Source organism: Geotrypetes seraphini, chromosome 15, assembly GCF_902459505.1.
Source record: "Geotrypetes seraphini chromosome 15, aGeoSer1.1, whole genome shotgun sequence".
Lineage (NCBI taxonomy): Eukaryota > Metazoa > Chordata > Amphibia > Gymnophiona > Dermophiidae > Geotrypetes > Geotrypetes seraphini.
In genome coordinates, this window is record NC_047098.1 from 1,720,176 (window position 1) to 1,739,955 (window position 19,780).

General features: G+C 39.7%; 1 protein-coding gene across 10 annotated transcripts in view; it reads right to left on the reverse strand.

The window, feature by feature from the left end:
- The window catches only part of UBR4 (ubiquitin protein ligase E3 component n-recognin 4), a 283,469-nt gene that overhangs the window by 224,869 nt on the left and 38,820 nt on the right, over positions 1-19,780 (reverse strand). For all 10 annotated transcript variants that reach the window (XM_033921741.1, XM_033921740.1, XM_033921739.1 and 7 more), the window contains 8 exons: positions 19,011-19,170; positions 17,115-17,200; positions 12,626-12,795; positions 12,136-12,418; positions 8,678-8,810; positions 5,728-5,807; positions 4,240-4,368; positions 2,886-3,068 (listed from right to left, as the gene is read on the reverse strand). In XM_033921741.1, the coding sequence (XP_033777632.1) occupies positions 2,886-3,068; positions 4,240-4,368; positions 5,728-5,807; positions 8,678-8,810; positions 12,136-12,418; positions 12,626-12,795; positions 17,115-17,200; positions 19,011-19,170 (1,224 nt within the window). The remainder of the gene's footprint in view (positions 1-2,885; positions 3,069-4,239; positions 4,369-5,727; positions 5,808-8,677; positions 8,811-12,135; positions 12,419-12,625; positions 12,796-17,114; positions 17,201-19,010; positions 19,171-19,780) is intronic.

Sequence of the window (19,780 nt, forward strand, 5' to 3'; positions counted from 1 at the left end):
GAATCTCCAAATCGGCTTTGCATCAACTTGTTCATCTAAGAACATAATTACATAAGAAGTTGCCTCTGCTGGGTCAGACCAGAGGTCCATCGTGCCCAGTAGTCCGCACCCGCGGCGGCCCATCAGGTCCATGACCTGTCAGTGGTCCCTGGGCTCATCCTATAACCTATCACTACTTCTATCTATAATTCAATCCAAACACCACCATGATCAGATAAAATTATAGGATCTATGATGGCTTTAATCACTTTCTGAGCTATTTTATTTGAAACAAATATATAATCTATTCTTGAAAAAGAATTATGCACTTGAGAACAAAAGGAAAATTCCCAATCATTAAAATGAAGAATACGGCATATATCTATTAAATCACACGATTGAACCAAATTATCTAAACCTAATGATTTTATAATTGTACTTGGACTCTTACCCACTATCGGATCCATTACAGCATTGAAATCTCCAGCCACCACTAAATTAGAAGCAGCCAGTGGTAATAGTAATTTTTATATATTTTTGAAAAACTCCATTTGATTCGAATTTGGAGCGTACAAATTAAACAAATCAAGGGTATTATTTCCCATGCTCATTTTGACATGCACCCACCTTCCCAAAGGATCTGCAGCAACCATTTGAAAATTTGCTAAACATTTCTTACTTATTAATATAGCAACTCCCACCTTTTTCCCATTTGCTGGAGCAAAAAAACATTTTGAAATCCACCCTCCTTCCAGCTTCCTAGATTCATTAAATGATAAGTGTGTCTCTTGGATGAAATATACATCAGAATTCTGTTTCTTAAGGAAATCTAACATTTTCTTTTTCTTGATCATATGATTGAGGCCATTTACATTCAACAAAAAAACTTAATCATCGTTCAAATAAATATTTATTCCAATAATAATATACCTTTTTAATTATTGTAAATTGATTAGACACCCATGTTTTTATAATTTCCAATAGTAAATACTGTAAATACCCATCCCCTTTCTTCCCCAAATTCATCATTAAACATATTATTAATAACCCCCCATCCCTATCCCTCCCAATCCCTCCCTCCAAATGAAAAAATACCCATCTCCTTTCTTCCCCAAATTCATCATTAAACATATTATTAATAACCCCCATCCCTATCCCACCCAATCCCTCCCTCCAAATGGAAAAACTTGTAACGCACATAGGATATGTAACCCCTATACTCCCCCCAGGCAACATAAAAAACATTTCATCTAATATAATATCAAAAATAAGTTAATCTCATAATATCATCATACCCAAAACTCAATTCATGTAATTAAAAAATTAAATAATCCTAATATAAATTAAATTCATATACCTATATAATTAATCAATTTTAAATTCATAAATCAATTAATACCCCCATACTCTAACAATTAACCCAAAACAATTATATTATCAATTAAATTAATAAATCTCATTCCATACACATAAATCTTATATAAGCAAAAGATCATACTTAAATTACTTAAGTTCATAACCATATTCATTTAATTCCATTATATCTATTATCTCCTTTAAAAAATATCTAATCATTCTGAAAACCTATCCATTACCAAATAAATATACTATTATGACACCCACTTCTCAACATATCATGACACTTATTCAAAATATAATATACTAACAGGATCAGAAATAAATAAAATCAATCCTATAATCACTTTGCAAAGCAAAAAAATCCTTCTTAGATATACCAAAACTCATTAATAACTTTGTAAAACAGTCAATCCTCTTCACTTCTTCTTTCTTCATTCCTGGAAACATTTTACATAGACATTGGTTCTGCATTTGCAAGGAAACTTTTCAGTTTTTCCGGATCATCAAAATAAAGTGATTTGTTTCCAGAGGAAATTCTCATTCTTGCAGGGTAATATAAACCGTACTTGTACCCTTTTTCCTTAAGCTGAGCTCTCAGTTGGAGAAACTGCTGCCTTACAGCCACAGTACTTTTTTCAAAGTCCGGCAAGAATATAAGCTTTGAGCCCTTATAGTTTAAATTCCTATCCACTTTTGCCAAGCTTAATATTTCCATCGCTTGACTAAACCTCAATAACTTAAAGATCAGAGGTCTAGGCTTAGAGGTACCAGCGGACCATTGGAAAGGAATCTTGTGGGCACGTTCGATCTCTAATGGGAACTTTGTATTTAACTGAAGTAGTTTTGGAAGTAAATTTTCCAGGAACTGTATCGGGTTTCCCCCTTCCAAATTTTCTCCCAATCCAATAATTTTAATGTTCTTTCTCCTGCCACGATTCTCATAGTCCACCAGCTTTTTCTGCAATTCCCTGATGATTTTATTATCCTCCTTGGTTTGTGCTGCAGTCATTTCCATCTGTTCCACTCTGGATTCTAAAACGGTCATTCTCTGATTCACTGCCTCCAACTGCCTGTTTATATTTAATACCTCTTCTTTCACTTCTTGAATGCTTTCCGCGTTTTTTTAAATTTGTTTTGAGATTTTTTTCAGTTCAGTCATTATGTGTTTTCTCCCAATTTCCTCTTCGTCCGGAAGTGGGGCTTTAGATGCGGCAGCCAGATCTTGCTTGAGGCACTTTGCCGTACCGAAGTCGCAAAGGCTGTATCAATTTTTCCCTGGCGTGTACCATCTTTATACAGCACCCGATCCAGCAAAAACTTAAATTTCTTCGATAAAAAGGTATGTTTTAATCATAAACCGCTGCCTGGGGAACGGAGCGACACGATCACACGTCCATGTATTGCGCATGCCAAGCCACGCCCCCATTTTATTCAATTTTTGAACTTATGTAAATCGCATTGGATTTGGACTATGCGAAGTAATCAAAGAAATGAAATAAACTTGAGATGAGGAAACTGAACAGCATACTAAATGCCTCAACTCATACCTTTATCCACTGAACGTAAGAGCTAATGCGTAAGCGAGAAGACCAGCGTAGAGTATGCAGGATTTCACATTCGTTCATGTCAGGTGTGTTCATTTCCAGCTGATTCATGTAACTCCTGGATGGAGGCAAAATGCCCAAAATCCTCCAAAGTATTAGGAAGTAGTACTGAAGTGCACAGGCTTCCTGAAGAAAAAAAAAAACACACACACACAACAGAACAGAGATCAATACTTGCACACAAGGCACTTAGGCATCAATTACTCCCCTTGAAAGAGACAGACAACAGAAGGGAGATGACAGATCTATTTAAGAAATATTTTACTCTTTCAGAGAAAGAGATAACTAGAAATACACATTGAAGTTACTAAGCAGCTCGTTTAAAGCAAATAGGAAAACAATATTTTTACATCAATGAATAGTTAGGCCTTAGAAACTGTTGCAGAATAGTATGGTATAACAAAACATGGACACACAGAAACATGATGTCCGAAAAAGGCCAAATGGCCCATCCACAGCATCAACTATCTCCTCCTCTCCCTAAGAAATCCCACCTGCCTTTCCCACATTTTCTTGAACTCGCACAAAGTCTTTGTCTCCACCACCTCTTCCAGGACATAGTTTCACATATCTACCACCCTTTCTGTAAAGAAGTATTTCTTTACATTATTCCAGAGCCTATCACCTCTTAACTTCATCCTATGCCCTCTCATTGCAGAGTTTCCATTCAAATTAAAGAGACTCGACTCATGCGCATTTATGCCACATAGGTATTTAAACGTCTCTATCATATCTCCCCTCCCCCACCTTTCCTGCAAAATATACAGATTGAGATCTTTAAGTCTGTCCCCATACGCCTTATGATGAAGACCACACACCATTTTAGTAGCCTTCCTCTGGACCGACTCTATCCTGTTTATATCTTTTTGAAGGTGTGGCCTCCAGAATTGTACACAATATGCTAAATGAGGTCTCACTAAAGTCTTATACAGGGGATCAATACCTCCTTTTTCCTACTGGCCATACCTCTCCCTATGCAACCTAGCATCCTTCTAGCTTTTGCCATCACCTTTTCAACCTGTTTGGCCACCTTAAGATCATCACATATAATCCCACCAAGTCCCACTCCTCTTTCGTGCACAAATATTCTTCACCCTCTAAACTGTACCGTTCCCTCAGGTTTTTGTAGCCCAAACCTTGCATTCTGACCTGTAAACCTGAAACCCTTGAAAACATGTATATATTATGTTCCCATTAGCATCCTTTTCTAGGCTTTCTATAAGGAATAAACAGATTGTGAACCGAATTTCATTGCCCCAGATCCTTTTCAACAGCTGCTAACAGAATTCAGAATTACTAGTGGCGTGATGTTTTTGTTCTCCTTTCTTCGGAGTGTATCAAACTGAGATCCAGCAGAGAGCAGAGAGGTCAGAGCAGCGTAAAGGTCATCGTACTTCACAGCCCTTGAGAAGAGAACGTCACAAACCTAGGAAAGAAAAAAAGAATCTCTTCAGTATAGTTTTCCTCACTCTACTCGGGTATAAGTGTTGAATGAACACAAAGGATCCTTAGTGGCAACACAACAGAATAAGTAGGTAAAAACTGTGGTATAACTGAGCACTGTGTTTCCTAATACATTGGGCTCTCAGTTAACCAGCACTCTCAACTAACCAGAAAAAAAATTGGTTTCCCACACTTCTCAGACAGCGTCCAAAGTCATGTTCCTGACCCAATACCCTCCCCCCCGCCCCTACCTCCAGTCCCAGAAGTAGCAGCAACTCCTCCCAAAAGAGAAAGGAGCCCTGACAAAAAGCCCACTGAAAAAACTTCCCTGAGGCCTATAGAGGCAAAGAGGACTGAACAGACCCAGCCGCTAAAGCAGGAGAGCCAGCTGCAGTAGTTATAGCGGTAAGGGAGTCCCCAGCATTATTGGTGGTAAAGGAAACCTTATTTCCTTGACAGTTGTCAACTGAGGAAATCCCTGTGTGGGCAGTAGAGGAAGCCTGGGCTTCCCCACTGCCTGCTGCTGACGAGCGGTGCCTGCTCGTCGGTACCTGAAACCAATGAGAATGCCCCTTTGCAGCGGCAAGGACACTTTGTGCACATGCCAGCCGCATCAACCGCGCACCTGGAGCACTTTAAGCTTGTTAAAAGTGCTCACTGTGAAAACTGCTAGGAGGAAAAACAAAAGTGTTGGTTAGCAATAAAAACCAATTAAAGTCAATTAGACACTTCCTTTCAGATCAGCACTGCCTCAGGATGGTTTTGTGTTGGGTTTTTTTTTAATATAACTTTAGTGAGCAATTGAGCAGACCCCACTGGCTCTCAAAGCTATATGCCTCTAAGGTAAAAAAAATTTGGGGGCAGTGGGGAAAATGGGAGGGACTTGACCAGTTGATTCTGGCACACCCCCCCCTCCCCCCGAGGTCGGACGGACCCCTGAAAGAATTCCTTCATGCTCACTTCGGCACCCATAAACAGGGACAAGAAGGCCAATAATCCAATCCAACTAACCAAAGGAAAGACTGCACAGGCTTACCACCTCCATCTGCTGGAGACTGAGAACAGACTGATTGTAGAGGGGACTGCACAGCCCACTTGTACTACAGCCAAAAGTCTATGTCTCAGTCTCTACCTGCTGACAGAGGAGTGTAAACCATCCGTTTCTGTGCCGGTCTGGAGGGACGATAAAGAAGAGCCTATTTCATGGCTATCAAATCAATTAAAAATGACTTGGCACTCATTTTCTAGCATTTTATGATCTAGATATTCAGATTTTAACAAAACATATTCAGCAAAGACTCATTACTGTACAAGAAATTATGAATCAGAGTGAACTTTGTACCATGCTGTCCAAGCGGTTCATGTCATCTTCAGATGCTTCTAGAGATAAGATGCTGTAGAAGCGAGGTTGCAGCACATTGTCTGTGGCAGAAGAGGGAAAATCAGTACAATGTACAGAGACTAGCTGAGATCTTCAAGCTTGGCCATGACTATCAATAGAATACATTATCCTAGAGAGTGAAGCATAACCTAGAGTTTGGTCTAACAGTTGTTTCCGAGTCTCACCCTGACATTCCATGACATTTTATTTCCAGTTACCACAGGTGACCTCAGACTATCTAGCATTCAAAATACATGAACATACATGGTATCAGGAAGAATTTCAAGGTAAAATCTAAGAACACCTTTTTAAAATTTTCAGAGCAAGTTATAAACACGAAGACAAAACAGTCTTGTAACTTAAAATAATGCTGAATTATAGTACACCCCACTTACTAGTTTCAGGAAAATGCTAAAGACGCATCTTTTCTCTCTCTCACCCCTTGAAACCTACCTATCTAAGAAATGAAAACTTTGCTGTAATGTCAACAGTATGTCCTGTAACTAAATTGTAAACCACAATAACTCCTAGCAGAAAATTGTGAGATCTTAAAAATCAAAAGGGAAGATTAGGTTCTTACCTTGATAATCTTCTTTCTAGTAGAAAAGTATACGAGTCTTGAACCAGTTGGTTATTCACCTCTAATTGCGAGTTACTGTCAACTCCCGACTCCATCCCTACTATCCTGCTCCACCTTCTGCCTGACTCAGTGCATTGAGCCCCATTACTTTTTGGAAGCTGTGTTTAACATGTAAAGCACCTATATCTGTTGTCATTCCCTCTTACTACTCTACCCCCTCCACCTCTTAAGTCCTTTGTAATTCCCACCTAAATATCATGTATAAATTCATCTCTGTCCTCTTGATTGTAAGCTCTTTTGAGCAGGGACAGTCTCTTACATGTTTAATGTAGAACGCAGCGTGCTTCTGGAAGTGCTTTAAAAATAATAATAAATAGTAGTAGTAGTTCCTCAAGGTCACCACTTTTACCTATATTTTTTAATGTGTATATTCATTTTTATAGGATCTGATTTACAGGAAGAGGGAAGATAGCTCTAAGTCTAATAGATGTTGGCATTGTCATCTCGAAGCAGGGACGTTAGATCATTTATTGTTCTATTGTCCATTCATTTTGGCTTTTTGGAAATCGATTAAGGGGGTCAAATAAATTGTTTGTTGGAAAATCCTGTGGCTCTATCCTATGATACTATTTTATTTGGAATGTCAATGAGGAAGAAAAGTCAAATTTCTGCAAAGAATAATAAGTTATTACTTATTATGACAGGAGTTGCCATTCAACAGATTACACTTAATTGGAAAAATTGGAATAGATTAAATTATAGTTTTTGGTGGAATTCATTATGTCATATATACAAGATGGAAAGAATGTTAGCCTTGCAGAAAGGAAATTTTAATAACTTTCAGGAGGTTTGGAGGCCATTAATAGAATATTGTAATGAATAATTATTGGATTATCATTTTTCCCTAATAGGTATAATTGCAAAGTATGGGGGGATTTCTGATTTGATATTAAATGATTAGATTAATATGACAGATTATATAATATATTATATGATATGCAACTACATATGAATTAATAGGGGAGGGAGGGAGGGTTTAAATATTATAATTTAAGTTAAATTGATACGAGAATCAAGTGATATTGTATAAATTAAATGTTATTTTATGTTACACTTGTTGTAAGATGTAAAATGAATAAAGAATTTAAAAAAAAAAGATTCTGCTCATCCTATAATTGATATGGTTACTAAACTTACTTAGCGCTTAAAACTAAATGAGAACAAGGCAAAATTACATTAGTGAGTATGGTTAAAGAGTTGCATGTTAATAATCCAGACATTTCACTGGGTTCTGGTGCAGATATTGGGTATCTGGTTGGACCATTCTTTGTCCCTCGAGTCTCAAGTCAATTCCTGGTGTTTTTCCTTATGAGGAAATTGCGCCATTTGTGGAACGACTTGATACTTTGCATTTTAGGATCCGGTGCAGGCCCTTCTACTGCCTCAACTCAGTTATTTTAACATCTTATACTTAAGATTGTCCAAGACATACTCTGAAGCTTCAAACAGCACAAAATACCTTTTTCTCTTTCTAAATTTGATCATATTTTGTATGTTTACACTGGCTTCCAGTGGACGTGCGGATATTGTTCAAGTTCTATTGTCTTTCATTCAAAATCTTGCAGGGAGAAGTCCCACTTTTTATAAATGATTTCATGGTTTTTATGTTCACCTCAACAAGAGAAATCAGTTTGAAGGCCCAAGAGCCAATACTGCCACCGTCCAAAGAATGGGAAAAGACTAACTAAAGAGCAACGGAGACGCAAGAGATGGTGGAAAAGGAAACGTGCTTCTAAGACCAACTGAAGAGTGTATGCAGAGGTGAGAACAACAGGGGGGAGATTTCCACAAGGGATGGGCAGAGTGCAAATCTCTGAGCTATAACAGTAGGGTGAATAGGGTCAGCTGTCAAAGCCCTGAACCACCAGCCTGTTACTTAACCACTTGAATCTCCCTCCTAAAGTCATGTTTCCCCACCTTTTCCTGTGTTTAGATTTTCCTTTTTTTTTTTTCTTCTTCTTCTTTTCATTCTTCATTTATTTCTTCTTTTCTTATTCAGCCAACCGCTTTTATAAAGCGATCCCGCCCCATATGTTCTACCCTCTTCCCTCTCTCTCCTTTCTTCTTCTAATATGTAACTCTCCCACCAATCCTACCTACTTTCCCTCACCTTCAAGTCTGTCTAGTTAATGTCCTTGGTGTGCACTTTTATTATTTTTTTTAAGTATTTATCTCTTTTTTAAAAAATTTTTATTGTAAACTGGCCAGATACTTGTTGATGGTCGGTATATTAAAAGTCAATAAACTTGAAACTTGAATTTGAACTCTCACCTGCTGAGCAGTGTTTTGTCCAGTTTTCTTCCACCTCTTTAAAGCCATAATACAGAGGTGCTGAGGTTCGCCGTCCACCGTCTTGGGACCCACCAGTACTACCCATGGGAGGAGTCAGCAGATTATACTGAACCTGAGCAAAATAAAGCAAAATATCATACTTCAAGTGTGTACTTATCAGAAAATGACTTGTGGGTTAAATAAGAGTTTACATGAAATCAAGACCAAAAAAGCTGTAAGAACGGGTACAAGTGAATCGATTTTTTTTTTACTGCATCAAGATTTACAAAGACTAGGGGACACTCAATAAAGTTAGAGTAATACTTTTAAAACCAATAGGAGGAAATATTTTTTCACTCAGAGAATAGTTAAGGTCTGGAACGTGTTGCCAGAGGATGTGGTAAGAGCAGTTAATGTGGCTAGTTTTAAAAAAGGTTTGGGCAAGTTTCTGCAGGACAAGTCCATAGTCTGCTGTTGAGACAGACATGGGACAGTAGCATGGAATGCTTCTACTCTTTGGATTACTTGTGAGTTGGATTGGCCTCCGTGAAGACGGGCTACTGGGCTAGATGGACCATTGGTTGTTCTCAAGTGATGCTTTCAGATTCAACCTCAGAAACAATTATTTCCAGTTCCGCAAGTCTCATATCTTCATGGTCCTCAGCGACACCACTCACTGTTCACCAAAACTTTGTCATCTCGTCATAGGTTCAAATAATATCTCAATACTATTTCAACATTGCAAAAGGGCTAAAGTATGAGTTATAAGATCCTTCTGACATGATTTGAGATATGATTTAAGGAGTAATAATGCAGATGTCTGACTTTTGCAGGGGAGGATCCTTGAAAAAGACAGGGCAAAACATGTTGGACTAAGCCCTCCCAGATCATGCTGAATAACAACTTTAAGTGAAACCTTTTGAAAATGTTTATGAACCTGTTATGAAGGAAAAGTTAAAATAACTTAGTATTATTAAAAATTTGTTATACCGCCTTACCAAAAATTTCAAGGTGGTTATACAATAAAATCAAGTGGGGGGGAAATTATAACAAAGAAACAACATTATCAATTTAAACAACAGACAAATAAGACCAAAGGACATATTGAAACAAGTGGAAAAGGGAGAACTACAATATAAATAAAGAAAAGAGAGAAATACAGGAAAATACAAAAGGGTAGTAGGGTAACATGTAGCAGTCCAACTAAAGTGGGCTGAAATCCTCAAAAGGACAGCTAAACTTGGAATGCATCCTTAAGAAGTTAGGCATTGAATTCCAGATGTAGGGAGCAACAACTGAAAAAATAGAGTTTCTCCTGCTATTGATGTGTTTAAGTGATGGGACTACTAATATATTTTGATTGGAGGATCGGAGGGTGCATGGTGAAGAGTATGGGATCAGAAGTTTGTTGATAAATTCCGGCTGTCCTGTTTTTCTTGTTTTAAATGGTAGCAGTAATGTTTTATAAGTGATACGGTGATCAATAGGAAGCCAATGGGTTTTAATCAAGAGGGGAGTGACATGGTCAAATTTCTTGGCCTTAAATATGATTTTAACAGCAGTAATCTAGACTATCTGTAGACGTCTGATCTCTTTTTTTGTAATTCCATGGTATAAAGCATTACAGTAGTCCAGACAAGAGATGACCAGAGAATGAATGAGAATATTTAACGCAGAATTGTCAAGGAAGTTAGCAAGAGAACTTTTAAGGAGCAGGACACAAGGACTAAGGAGTGGAGTTTAGAGCAGCAGGCTCAGCACCCTGAGGTCACCCTGAGGTCAGATTCCTTGCGACTCTGGGCAAGTCACTTCATTGCCCTGGGTACAAAATAAGGACCTGTCTAAAAGAGGTAAATCACTTTGATTGTGTAACCACAGAAAAAGCAGGGTATCAAGTCCCATCCCCTTTACCTAATATAGAAGAAAACCTCCAGAGTAATCTAAGGAAATACTTTTTTACAGAAAGGGTGGCAGATGCATGGAAGTCTCCCAGAAGAGGTGGTGGAGACAGAGACCGAGTCTGAATGTAAGAAGGCCTGGGATCTCTGAGAAAGAGATAATAGTTACTGCAGATGGGCCTTTTGGCCTTTATCTGCCATCATGTTTCTATGATTCTATGACTCAGCACAATGGGGATGACTCAGGACAGCATCTGTCAGACTCCTCAGCTCTTCAGGTGAACTGTGGGGGTCGACTCAGCACAATGGGGCCAACTCGGGACAGCTGATTATCTTGAGACAGCATGTCAAAATCCTCGGCTCTTCAGCTGAGCTGAATGGGGGCCAAGTCAACATGATGGGGCCAACTTGGGGCAGCATCTATCAGACTCTCCTCACAAGCCACCCGTTCAGGTGAGCTGGGTGGGGGCCAGCTTAGCACAATGAAATGGCCCACTCTTAAAGGGTCACAATGAAACAGCTGCAATTAAATGTCCCACACTGAACCGGCCACAATGAAAAGGCTATGCTGAATCATCCCATGCCATCTAGCACAACTTACTCTTCCAAATCCTCTCATTGGAACAGCCTCACTCTATAAAAAGATACAAACAGTGACCACCACCATTCTAAGTTCTCCCTTGTCTCCAAGCATTACATCTGCCCGTTCTAGGAGGAAGAATAGATCCACAACAGGACTGCAGGACAGTGCCCCTTCATTACCACAGCTCTAACAATGTCAACCAACCAGCCCTAATTGTCAGAGGACTCAAGGTAATATGCTGCTATGTGTAGGTTCAGCTCTGTAGCAAGGTCAAAGCAAACCAACCGCAAGATAGGGTTGCCTCTATTGCCAACCTCTGCTCTTCTGTATCAATGAACATTTGCAAAGTGTCCATTTGAACAGCAAGCCACACTTTTACAATGTACTTATTACCTGGATGATTCATTCAGTTCTGACAAGGTCAGCATGGACATAAAGGTAACAAGACTTAATAACCAAGCTATATCACTCCAAGCACTTTGTGTATGGCTCTCTTATCTATCTTGCCCCTGGAGCAAGTGAGGTTTACCTTTAATTGGGGTTCTCCATGGATACCAGAATAAACTGGCCACACAATCTTTTTCTCCTCACTTATAAATTAAAAGCGCACTCCATTCTATCATTAGCTAAACAAAAGATTGATAAGGGAGACCTCTGCCACACTTCTGCACCTTTCTGGGCTCCTCTAGAGCACAGCCAAGTTGGCAACATCAGAGAGTGATAAGTTAAGTCTGATTGTGAACAAACCAGCACAGGGAAAAATACTTGAGTAGCTGAATGCCAAACACTCACGCTATACAGTAGTCTGAAATACTTTAAATACTCTCTGTAACAGACAACTTTGCCATTTGCTGATTTAATTGTAGTCCATAAACATCAAATCAGCTGTGTCAGAGAAACTTCAGCACAACCAAATGAACTAGCTCTGCTACAAGAGATCTCCCCTCTCGGAAAACCAAGCAAAGTGATTTTCTTACCTGCTCATAAAGGTACACAGGGGCCTTAGTATATTGATGCAAAAGGTAATCAAAGATGAGCAGCAGTCTTGCTGGGATGAGGGGCACAGCCTGCAGCTGAGATTCCATGTTGACTGCCAGCTCTAGGATCGTCTCGATACAGAGGGTCAGGATGTATTTGCGACCTTTCTCAGAAAAATTATGGAAAATAAGCAAAAGCAGCTGCAGATGGTCAACATTTAGGTCTTCTGTATCACCGGGGAACACCCCCTGCAGAGCACTCTGCTTCAGTGTCCCCAAAAACCTATCAAGAATAAGAGACATGAAATAGAGCAAGGAAGGAAGGAACTGCCTTTAAATCATCTTCAATTCCACAGGAACAACAAAAGTGACATTAGCTCTATTTCCTCTTTACAACTAGTCTCAACCCAAGACCCTGGCATTCACACACCACGTCACCTTATCAGTTTCCAACTAGCATTCACATCCATCTGCCAGAGCTAAGCATTACCTTTCCCAGACTTTAAGACACTCGGGGACATCAGGTTCACCCTGGGAGCTGGCTTTATGCTGCCAAATGAGAAGAAGACGGGAAAGCACAGAGACACTCTGTGGATAAATGTAGAGAGGCCACGGTCCTTCAGAAAAAGGAGCTATTCCAAGCTGCTGTAGCAAGGTGTTCTGCGACAAGAAAACATCAGATTTAGAACAATTACAAGATATAAAATTGCCAAGGACTATTCTAGGGAGACCTGATCTGACTGAATAAGATTATTGCTTCCCAAACTATTTTTCATATGCAACTATTTAACCATTGAAAATTCACATGATTTCTTAAAGATTCAGGAACATATACATCTATATTTATTAAAGTAATTATCTGATGAACTCACTTTATCTGAGACACACAAGCTTGTATGTGTGGGATATTTAGGAAGAGGTGTATGTGACGGCATCAGGAGCAAGTGGAGGGACCATCTTCAAGTGGGTAGTAGGGTTTTTTTTTCCTTTTTATGCCCTACTAGGTTACAGAATAATCTGCCATAGTGAGAGGGTTAATATCATTTCCGGCCTTTACAACAGCAATGAAGACTTCTTTTGAAAAAGCGTACAGCTCACCCAATTGAGGGTTGTCCGTTAGGTCTTGTTGAAATTACTGTGTGTAAATTATTTTTTAGAAACTGTCTTTTGTTGAATGTGTGTGAATCTAAGTATAAATGATCTCTCTCCTTTTTGATTTTAAAATTGGAGATCCTTCCTGTCTGTAGATACTTTGGGAAAGCGGTACAGTCATTTTATTTTTAATAAACAATAGACTTGAGGCATTGGGAGTAAATGACAGCGTGTCAGCTATTCCTTTCCCTTTCATGACATTCCCTCTCTCACATCACCTTCTTTTCCATTCATCCTATTGGTCTACTTTCTCTCCTGGTCCCTTACATCATCTCAGGTTCATCACCTTTCTATTGCCCTCCACCACTTTTTCTCTCTTTCTTTCTAATCCTCCCACCACAGGTTCCCCTGTACCCAGACGATACCTTATCTGCTCTCACCCCAACATACCTTTCAAATAAAGATAATCCCCTTTCTTATGAACATCCGATTTATGTCTTGACTCAAACTTACAAACGGGGGTCCTACCTTCATTGTTCCAACACACCCCTCTCCCTCCCTCCCTACATTCTTTGGCCGAAGTTCATGCCTCCCTCCCTCCCACAGGTGTTTACCTTCTTCTGGTCAGCTCCCTCCTCCTTCAGCCATGGTCGCTTCTCTTCACAAAGCCGCAGGCAGAAGCTCCTATTCACGGCATACGGCTGGCCCAGAAGCCTTCCCTCTGAAGTCAGAAGCTTCCTCAGACATCAGAAGATAAACATCCGCGGGAGGGCGACACAAACTTCAGACACAGAAGGGAGAGGCGCGTTGGGACTTAAGAGGGAGGAAGCCCAAACTTCGGACAAAGGATGGAAGGAAGCATGGAGGTGGCGTAGGCTTGGGACACAGAATGGAGGGAGAGCAGCATTAACTTGGGCCATATAATGGAGGGAGTGAGGGAAAGAGATGCTGAGGAGGGGGAGGGACTAGAAAGGGAGAATTGGGTGTCTGAGTGAGAGGGAAGGAGAGATGGAGCACACGGGTAAATGAAGAAAGAGAATTATTGGGCAGAGAGAGGGAGGAAGAGAGAATTATTGGACATGGTGATGGGAGAGGAGTGAGGAAGAGAGATGAGAGGAAACAGTGGGATGGATGGAAAGAGATGCAAGAGGGCTCTCAAGGAGGTGGGAAGAATACTAGGATCTGAGTTACATACAAATTCAACTTAAGAATGGTTTTTAAAACGGAACTCATTCTTAACCCGGGACTGCTTGTATACCTCATTGGGAATGGGTGGAGGATAAATTGGAGGGGAGAGCTGTGGACAGAGGGGTGGGAGGGTGTTTACAAATGAATTGCTGGGTCTGAGTTCACATACCTGAATGAATGTGTGTGTGTATGTGACTAAGTGAAAAGATTTACAGAGGGAGAGGGACCAGACTACATGGAGAGGGACTGGGTGCTGGTATTTTCTAGACTCATTTCCTGTCTCTTCCCCTTCATTAAGCTGCACTTCCCAGACTCATATAGATTTACTGTATTTCCATCTATAATTTGCCTTTGACCAAGGCGGAGTACAAAAATAACATACACAGTGGTATAAATTGATAAGCAGATTTGTAAATAAAAAACCTAAAAATGGACTTAGGGACATTTGGAGCATTGAGATAAAGCATCAAATTACTGCGTCTCAATGGCCATGAATTTGGTCTTGGGCAATGAGATGTACGGTGTCCGCATCTATGAGACAAACTTGGTTTTTCCTTTTACATACAGCATTTTGGACCCCAGTTAGATTACAAAAGTTAGATTGCTCTAAGTCAGTGTTTTTCAACCTTTTTACATCTATGGACCGGCAGAAATAAAAGAATTATTCTGTGGACCGGTATCGGTCCATGGACCGGCGATTGAAGAACACGGGGCTAAGTCATAGGCCAGACCCCGCCCATCTCCACCCAGACTCCACCCCCATAATAGTACTAACTGCACCTTGCACGTCCCATATCTCATCTGGAAGCCTTCTCTCTGATGTTGCAAGGTCAGAGAGAAGGCTTCTGGTTCAGGCGCAGGATGCCCGTAGGAGCCACTGCCCGTGGCTTTGTGCACTGAATCAGTTAGGAAGAGGGAGCTGGCTCGAAGATAACGCCGCATCAATCGCACCATGGACCAGCAGTTGCAAAACACTGTTTTGGGCCTGATGCTCGTGCTGGCCCTGTGGACCGGCAGGAAATTTCTGTGGACCGGCACTGGTCCATGGACCGATGGTTGAAGAACACTGCTCTAAGTCTAATAAATGCTGGCATTGTAATCTGGAAGCAGGGACTTTAGATCATTTAATATTTTATTGTCCCTGTATCATGGCCTTTTGGAAATCAATTTGGTTTCAAATTAATTGTTTACTAGAAAACTATGTAGCATTATCATATGATACAATTATGTTCGGTATGTCAATGAGAACAAAAAGTCAAATTTCATCAAGCAATAATAAACTTTTATTGATTATGACAGGAGTCGCCATACAACATATCACCAGTAATTGGAAAAATTACAGTAGACTTAACTATACCTTCTGGTGGAATTCATTGTGCCACATTTACAAAATGGAAAGAATTGCCATACAAAAAGGGAATTATAATAATTTTAAAAAGATTTGGGGGCCATTGACAAAATATTGCAATGATTAGACACCATTTTCCACTGAAAGTACATTTATACATAGGGGGGAGAGGGGATGGTATTAAGTTTTATTAAAGGTTTAATCAATAGATAAGAATAATATTTATATGATATTTTTGATTAAAATATGTGTGAGGAGGGTATAATTTTATGTATTTAAGATGATATTAGAAAGAATTTCAAGTGATGTATACAAGTTTTAATTGATGTAATATTGTGTACTTGATGTAAGATGGAAAAATGAATAAAGAATTTGAGAAAAAACCATACATAATCTTCTCTCAATCACAAAGGCTCACTCCATTCTAGTGCTGCCCGATTCAAATTGATTCACTTTGGTGAATCAATTCAAATCCATTTGTTTTCTTAAAAAAAAAATCAGGCTTTGGGGGCCATTAGAGAATTATTGTAATGAATGAACATCGTTTTCCTTTCTGATGAATACATGTATTTTATTGGGGGGAGGGGGGAAATTGAATGATTAATATTTTTATTTAATGATTGGATTTCTGTATGTATTATGAAAATTTTCATTGAAGAATTGTTGGGTGGGGTAAAGGGTTATAATTTCTACTTTAATGGATTATATGTATAAGAGTGTCAAGTGCTGTATATTTTTTTAGTAATGTAATGTTTTAATATTAATCACTTGTTTGTCAGTTTTAAAATGAATAAAGAATTTAAAAAAAAAAAAAAAAATCAGGCTGATTGATTCAGTGACCAACCCTCCTCGCTGCATACCTTCGGGCCTCCTAAAGCAGGAGCAGCAGTGCTCTGGCAGCGAAAAATCTGTCCTAAGTGCTGCCTCTTGCTGGTCATCCACTGCCGCTGCTGCTCCTGCTTTAGGAGGCCTGATGTCAGAGCTCATGGTGGGGAGGGAGGGGGGAGGGACGATCGGGCAGTGCTGCATAGGTACCAGCGCTGTGGGTACCCTCAGCTCTATGGCTTTAGGGGCTCCCCAAAGGCCGGCATGTTTTCCTATTCTCTCCACCATCGTCTGACCTCCCGGTCTCATCTTGAAAACTAATTACGGCCTACAGAGGATTGCTGGTGATGTAACGATTCTGGCAGGTTGCAGTCAGCCTTCGCTGAATGTTCCCTCTGCTGCGGTCCATTCCAGACCAAAACATGATGTGATGTCAGAGGAGAGGCGGGACCGCAGCATTTGTGCAGCCTGCTCGAATTGCAACATCAATTAGTCAGTGCCAGGAGGCAACGCAGCAAAGACTAACCTGTAATGTAGGAGACTGAAGGTCTGAAGTTACCAAGGAATGATTAAAATGATAAAGAGCAGCAGCAAAATCTTCATCTGAAGAACCTGCAGTGTGAGGAAAGGGAAAGTGCTATAAGCATTGCATTAGATCCAAGAGAAATAACCCCAATCAAATTATACAGCTTACTGAAACAAAAAAGGTAGTATATGAAGGAATGGAACTCTAGTTACTAACGATACCAGGTCAGTTGAAAACCTGATGAAGGATCTTATGTGCTAGCCAGTGAAAATGTTTGCAGATTACTATCCATTTTTGCAATATTTAGCTACAGGATGCCCATGAGGTCTTCACTCATCCACATGTCTCCAAATAGCACAAATTTTACATATCTTCTAGCCTTGAAACACAACATTTTTTAAACACATCCTTTTTGCAGAGTAGCTCAGGAAAAAAAAATCAAATGGCCCAAATCAAAAAGGTCTTTCTCCTCCCCCCCCCACCCCTAACTGTTGTCCTGCCACAAAATGGAACAAGAATGTCCCCAACTACTGGCTCAGATGTTGTTCATGGGGCAAAAGCGAATGGTGATGGCATCTGCTTCCAAGTTTGGGGAAAGAGGAAGGAAGACATCCTCTCTTTTTAAAACCTGAGACTGAAGGGATACTTCTGCCCCATGGCTTGAATGAGTAGGGATTAGTGGCCCCACAAGCCCACATCAGGAGCTTTTCATTCTACAAAGGCTCTGCTGTATTTGAACAGAGTAACTACAAACCTTGAACTCTAGCTTTTAACAAAACAAGTGAGGGATAGCACTCAGAACCAGGGCTATGGAGTCGGTGAAAATGTGCCGACTCCAACTCCGACTACTAATAGAGTTAAATTGAATGTCATGCAAATATTATAATGCTTAAATTTCTTATTTCACAGATAATAATTAACCCTTTTGGGGGGATGTAGTAGTAGGGTTCTGGATCTGTCTGAAGTGTCTAAAGCAGTGTTCTTCAATGTAAGCACCTATTAACTGCAGAAGAGACTTACCTGTTAAATCTCAGACAGCTTACCCACCTGGAGGATGTTCTGAGTACTATCTGTAAGCCTCTTAGAAAAACTATGGATACCTCCTGCACCCTTCCTGCTAAAACAGGACCAGGAAGAAAACAGTCCTACTCAGAAATATAAAAATGCATGTTATATAAGAACATAAGAATAGCCTTACTGGATCAGACCAACGGACCATCAAGGCAGCCAATGCAGTAAAATAAACACTGGGATCAAAGACTATCATTAAAGAACAAGGTCACAACTCTTGCATCCAAATTCTAAAAGCCTACAGAGTTAAAAGTGGCAGTAATAGTCTGGCAGGATGTTTCCAATAAAAAAGAGAATCAAAACCTGGTATTACCTGTTTTTTTAAAAATGAATAAAGAATTGGGACAAAAAAACAACAACCCAGCATTACACAGAAAACTATTGTGCATTCTCTTTCCTAGAAAGCTTTGGGAAGACTCCAGACCCCTTCTCCATGACTTACTGTATCTGCTTCTTCATTCAACATGTAATTAAACTCTGGAATTTGTTGCCAGAGAATGTGGTGAAAGCAGTTAGCTTAGCAGGCTTTAAAAAAAAAAAAAAAAAAGGTTTGAATAATTTCCTAAAAGTCCATAAGCCATTATTAAGATGGAATTGGGGAAATCTACCGCTTATTCCTAGGAAAAGCAGCATAAAAATCTGTTTTACTCTTTAGGATCTTGCAAGGTACTTGGGACCTAGTTTGGCCACTGTTGGAAACAGGATACTGGGCTTGATGAACTTTTGGTTTGTCCCAGTAGGGCAACTCTCATATTCTTATTTCTTCTAATTAAAATACCAACAGAAGTTATTACTAAACATTTAACTCCACTACACAATACTAACCCTTGAATCCTTCTTTATCTACATCCTTCATGATGCTTGCCAGCGTGGCCATGTGCTGCTCTGTCAAGGACACACTTAGGTAGTTGCGGATGAAGTTATTTCTTGCATTCAACATAGATGAAGTGATGAAATTCAGAATACCAGAAGCAAGACCTAAAAACTGAGAGAAATGAGAAACTATTTTCAGAAATGGTCTGCTCTCGGGTATCAGTTTATACAACTAAATAGGGTTTATTTATGCATTCAATCATTTAATAGAACATGAACAAGTGGGATAGAACATGTCAACCTTGAGACAAATAATCTTTATTACTGTAAATTTAAAACAAAATATATGCCTACAAAATCATGAGTGGAGTATAACGGGTACAGTACAAGTGGATCGATTTTTCATTCCGTCAAAAATTACAAAGACTAGGAGACACTCAAAGTTTCAGGGAAATACTTTTAAAACCAATAGGAGGAAATTTTTTCTCAGTCAGAGAATAGTTAAGCTCTGGAATGCATAGCCAGAGGATGTGGGTAAGAGTGGAAAAAGTAGCTGGTTTTAAGAAAGGTTTGGACAAGTTCCTGGAGGAAAAGTCCATAGTCTGTTATTGAGAAAGACATGGGGGAAGCCTCTGCTTGCCCTGGATTGGTAGCATAGAATATTGCTACACCTTGGGTTTTGGCCAGGTGCCAGTGATCTGGATTGGCCACCATGAGAACGGGCTACTGGGCTTTGATGGACCATTGGTCTGACCCAGTAAGGCTATTCTTAGGTTCTTCCA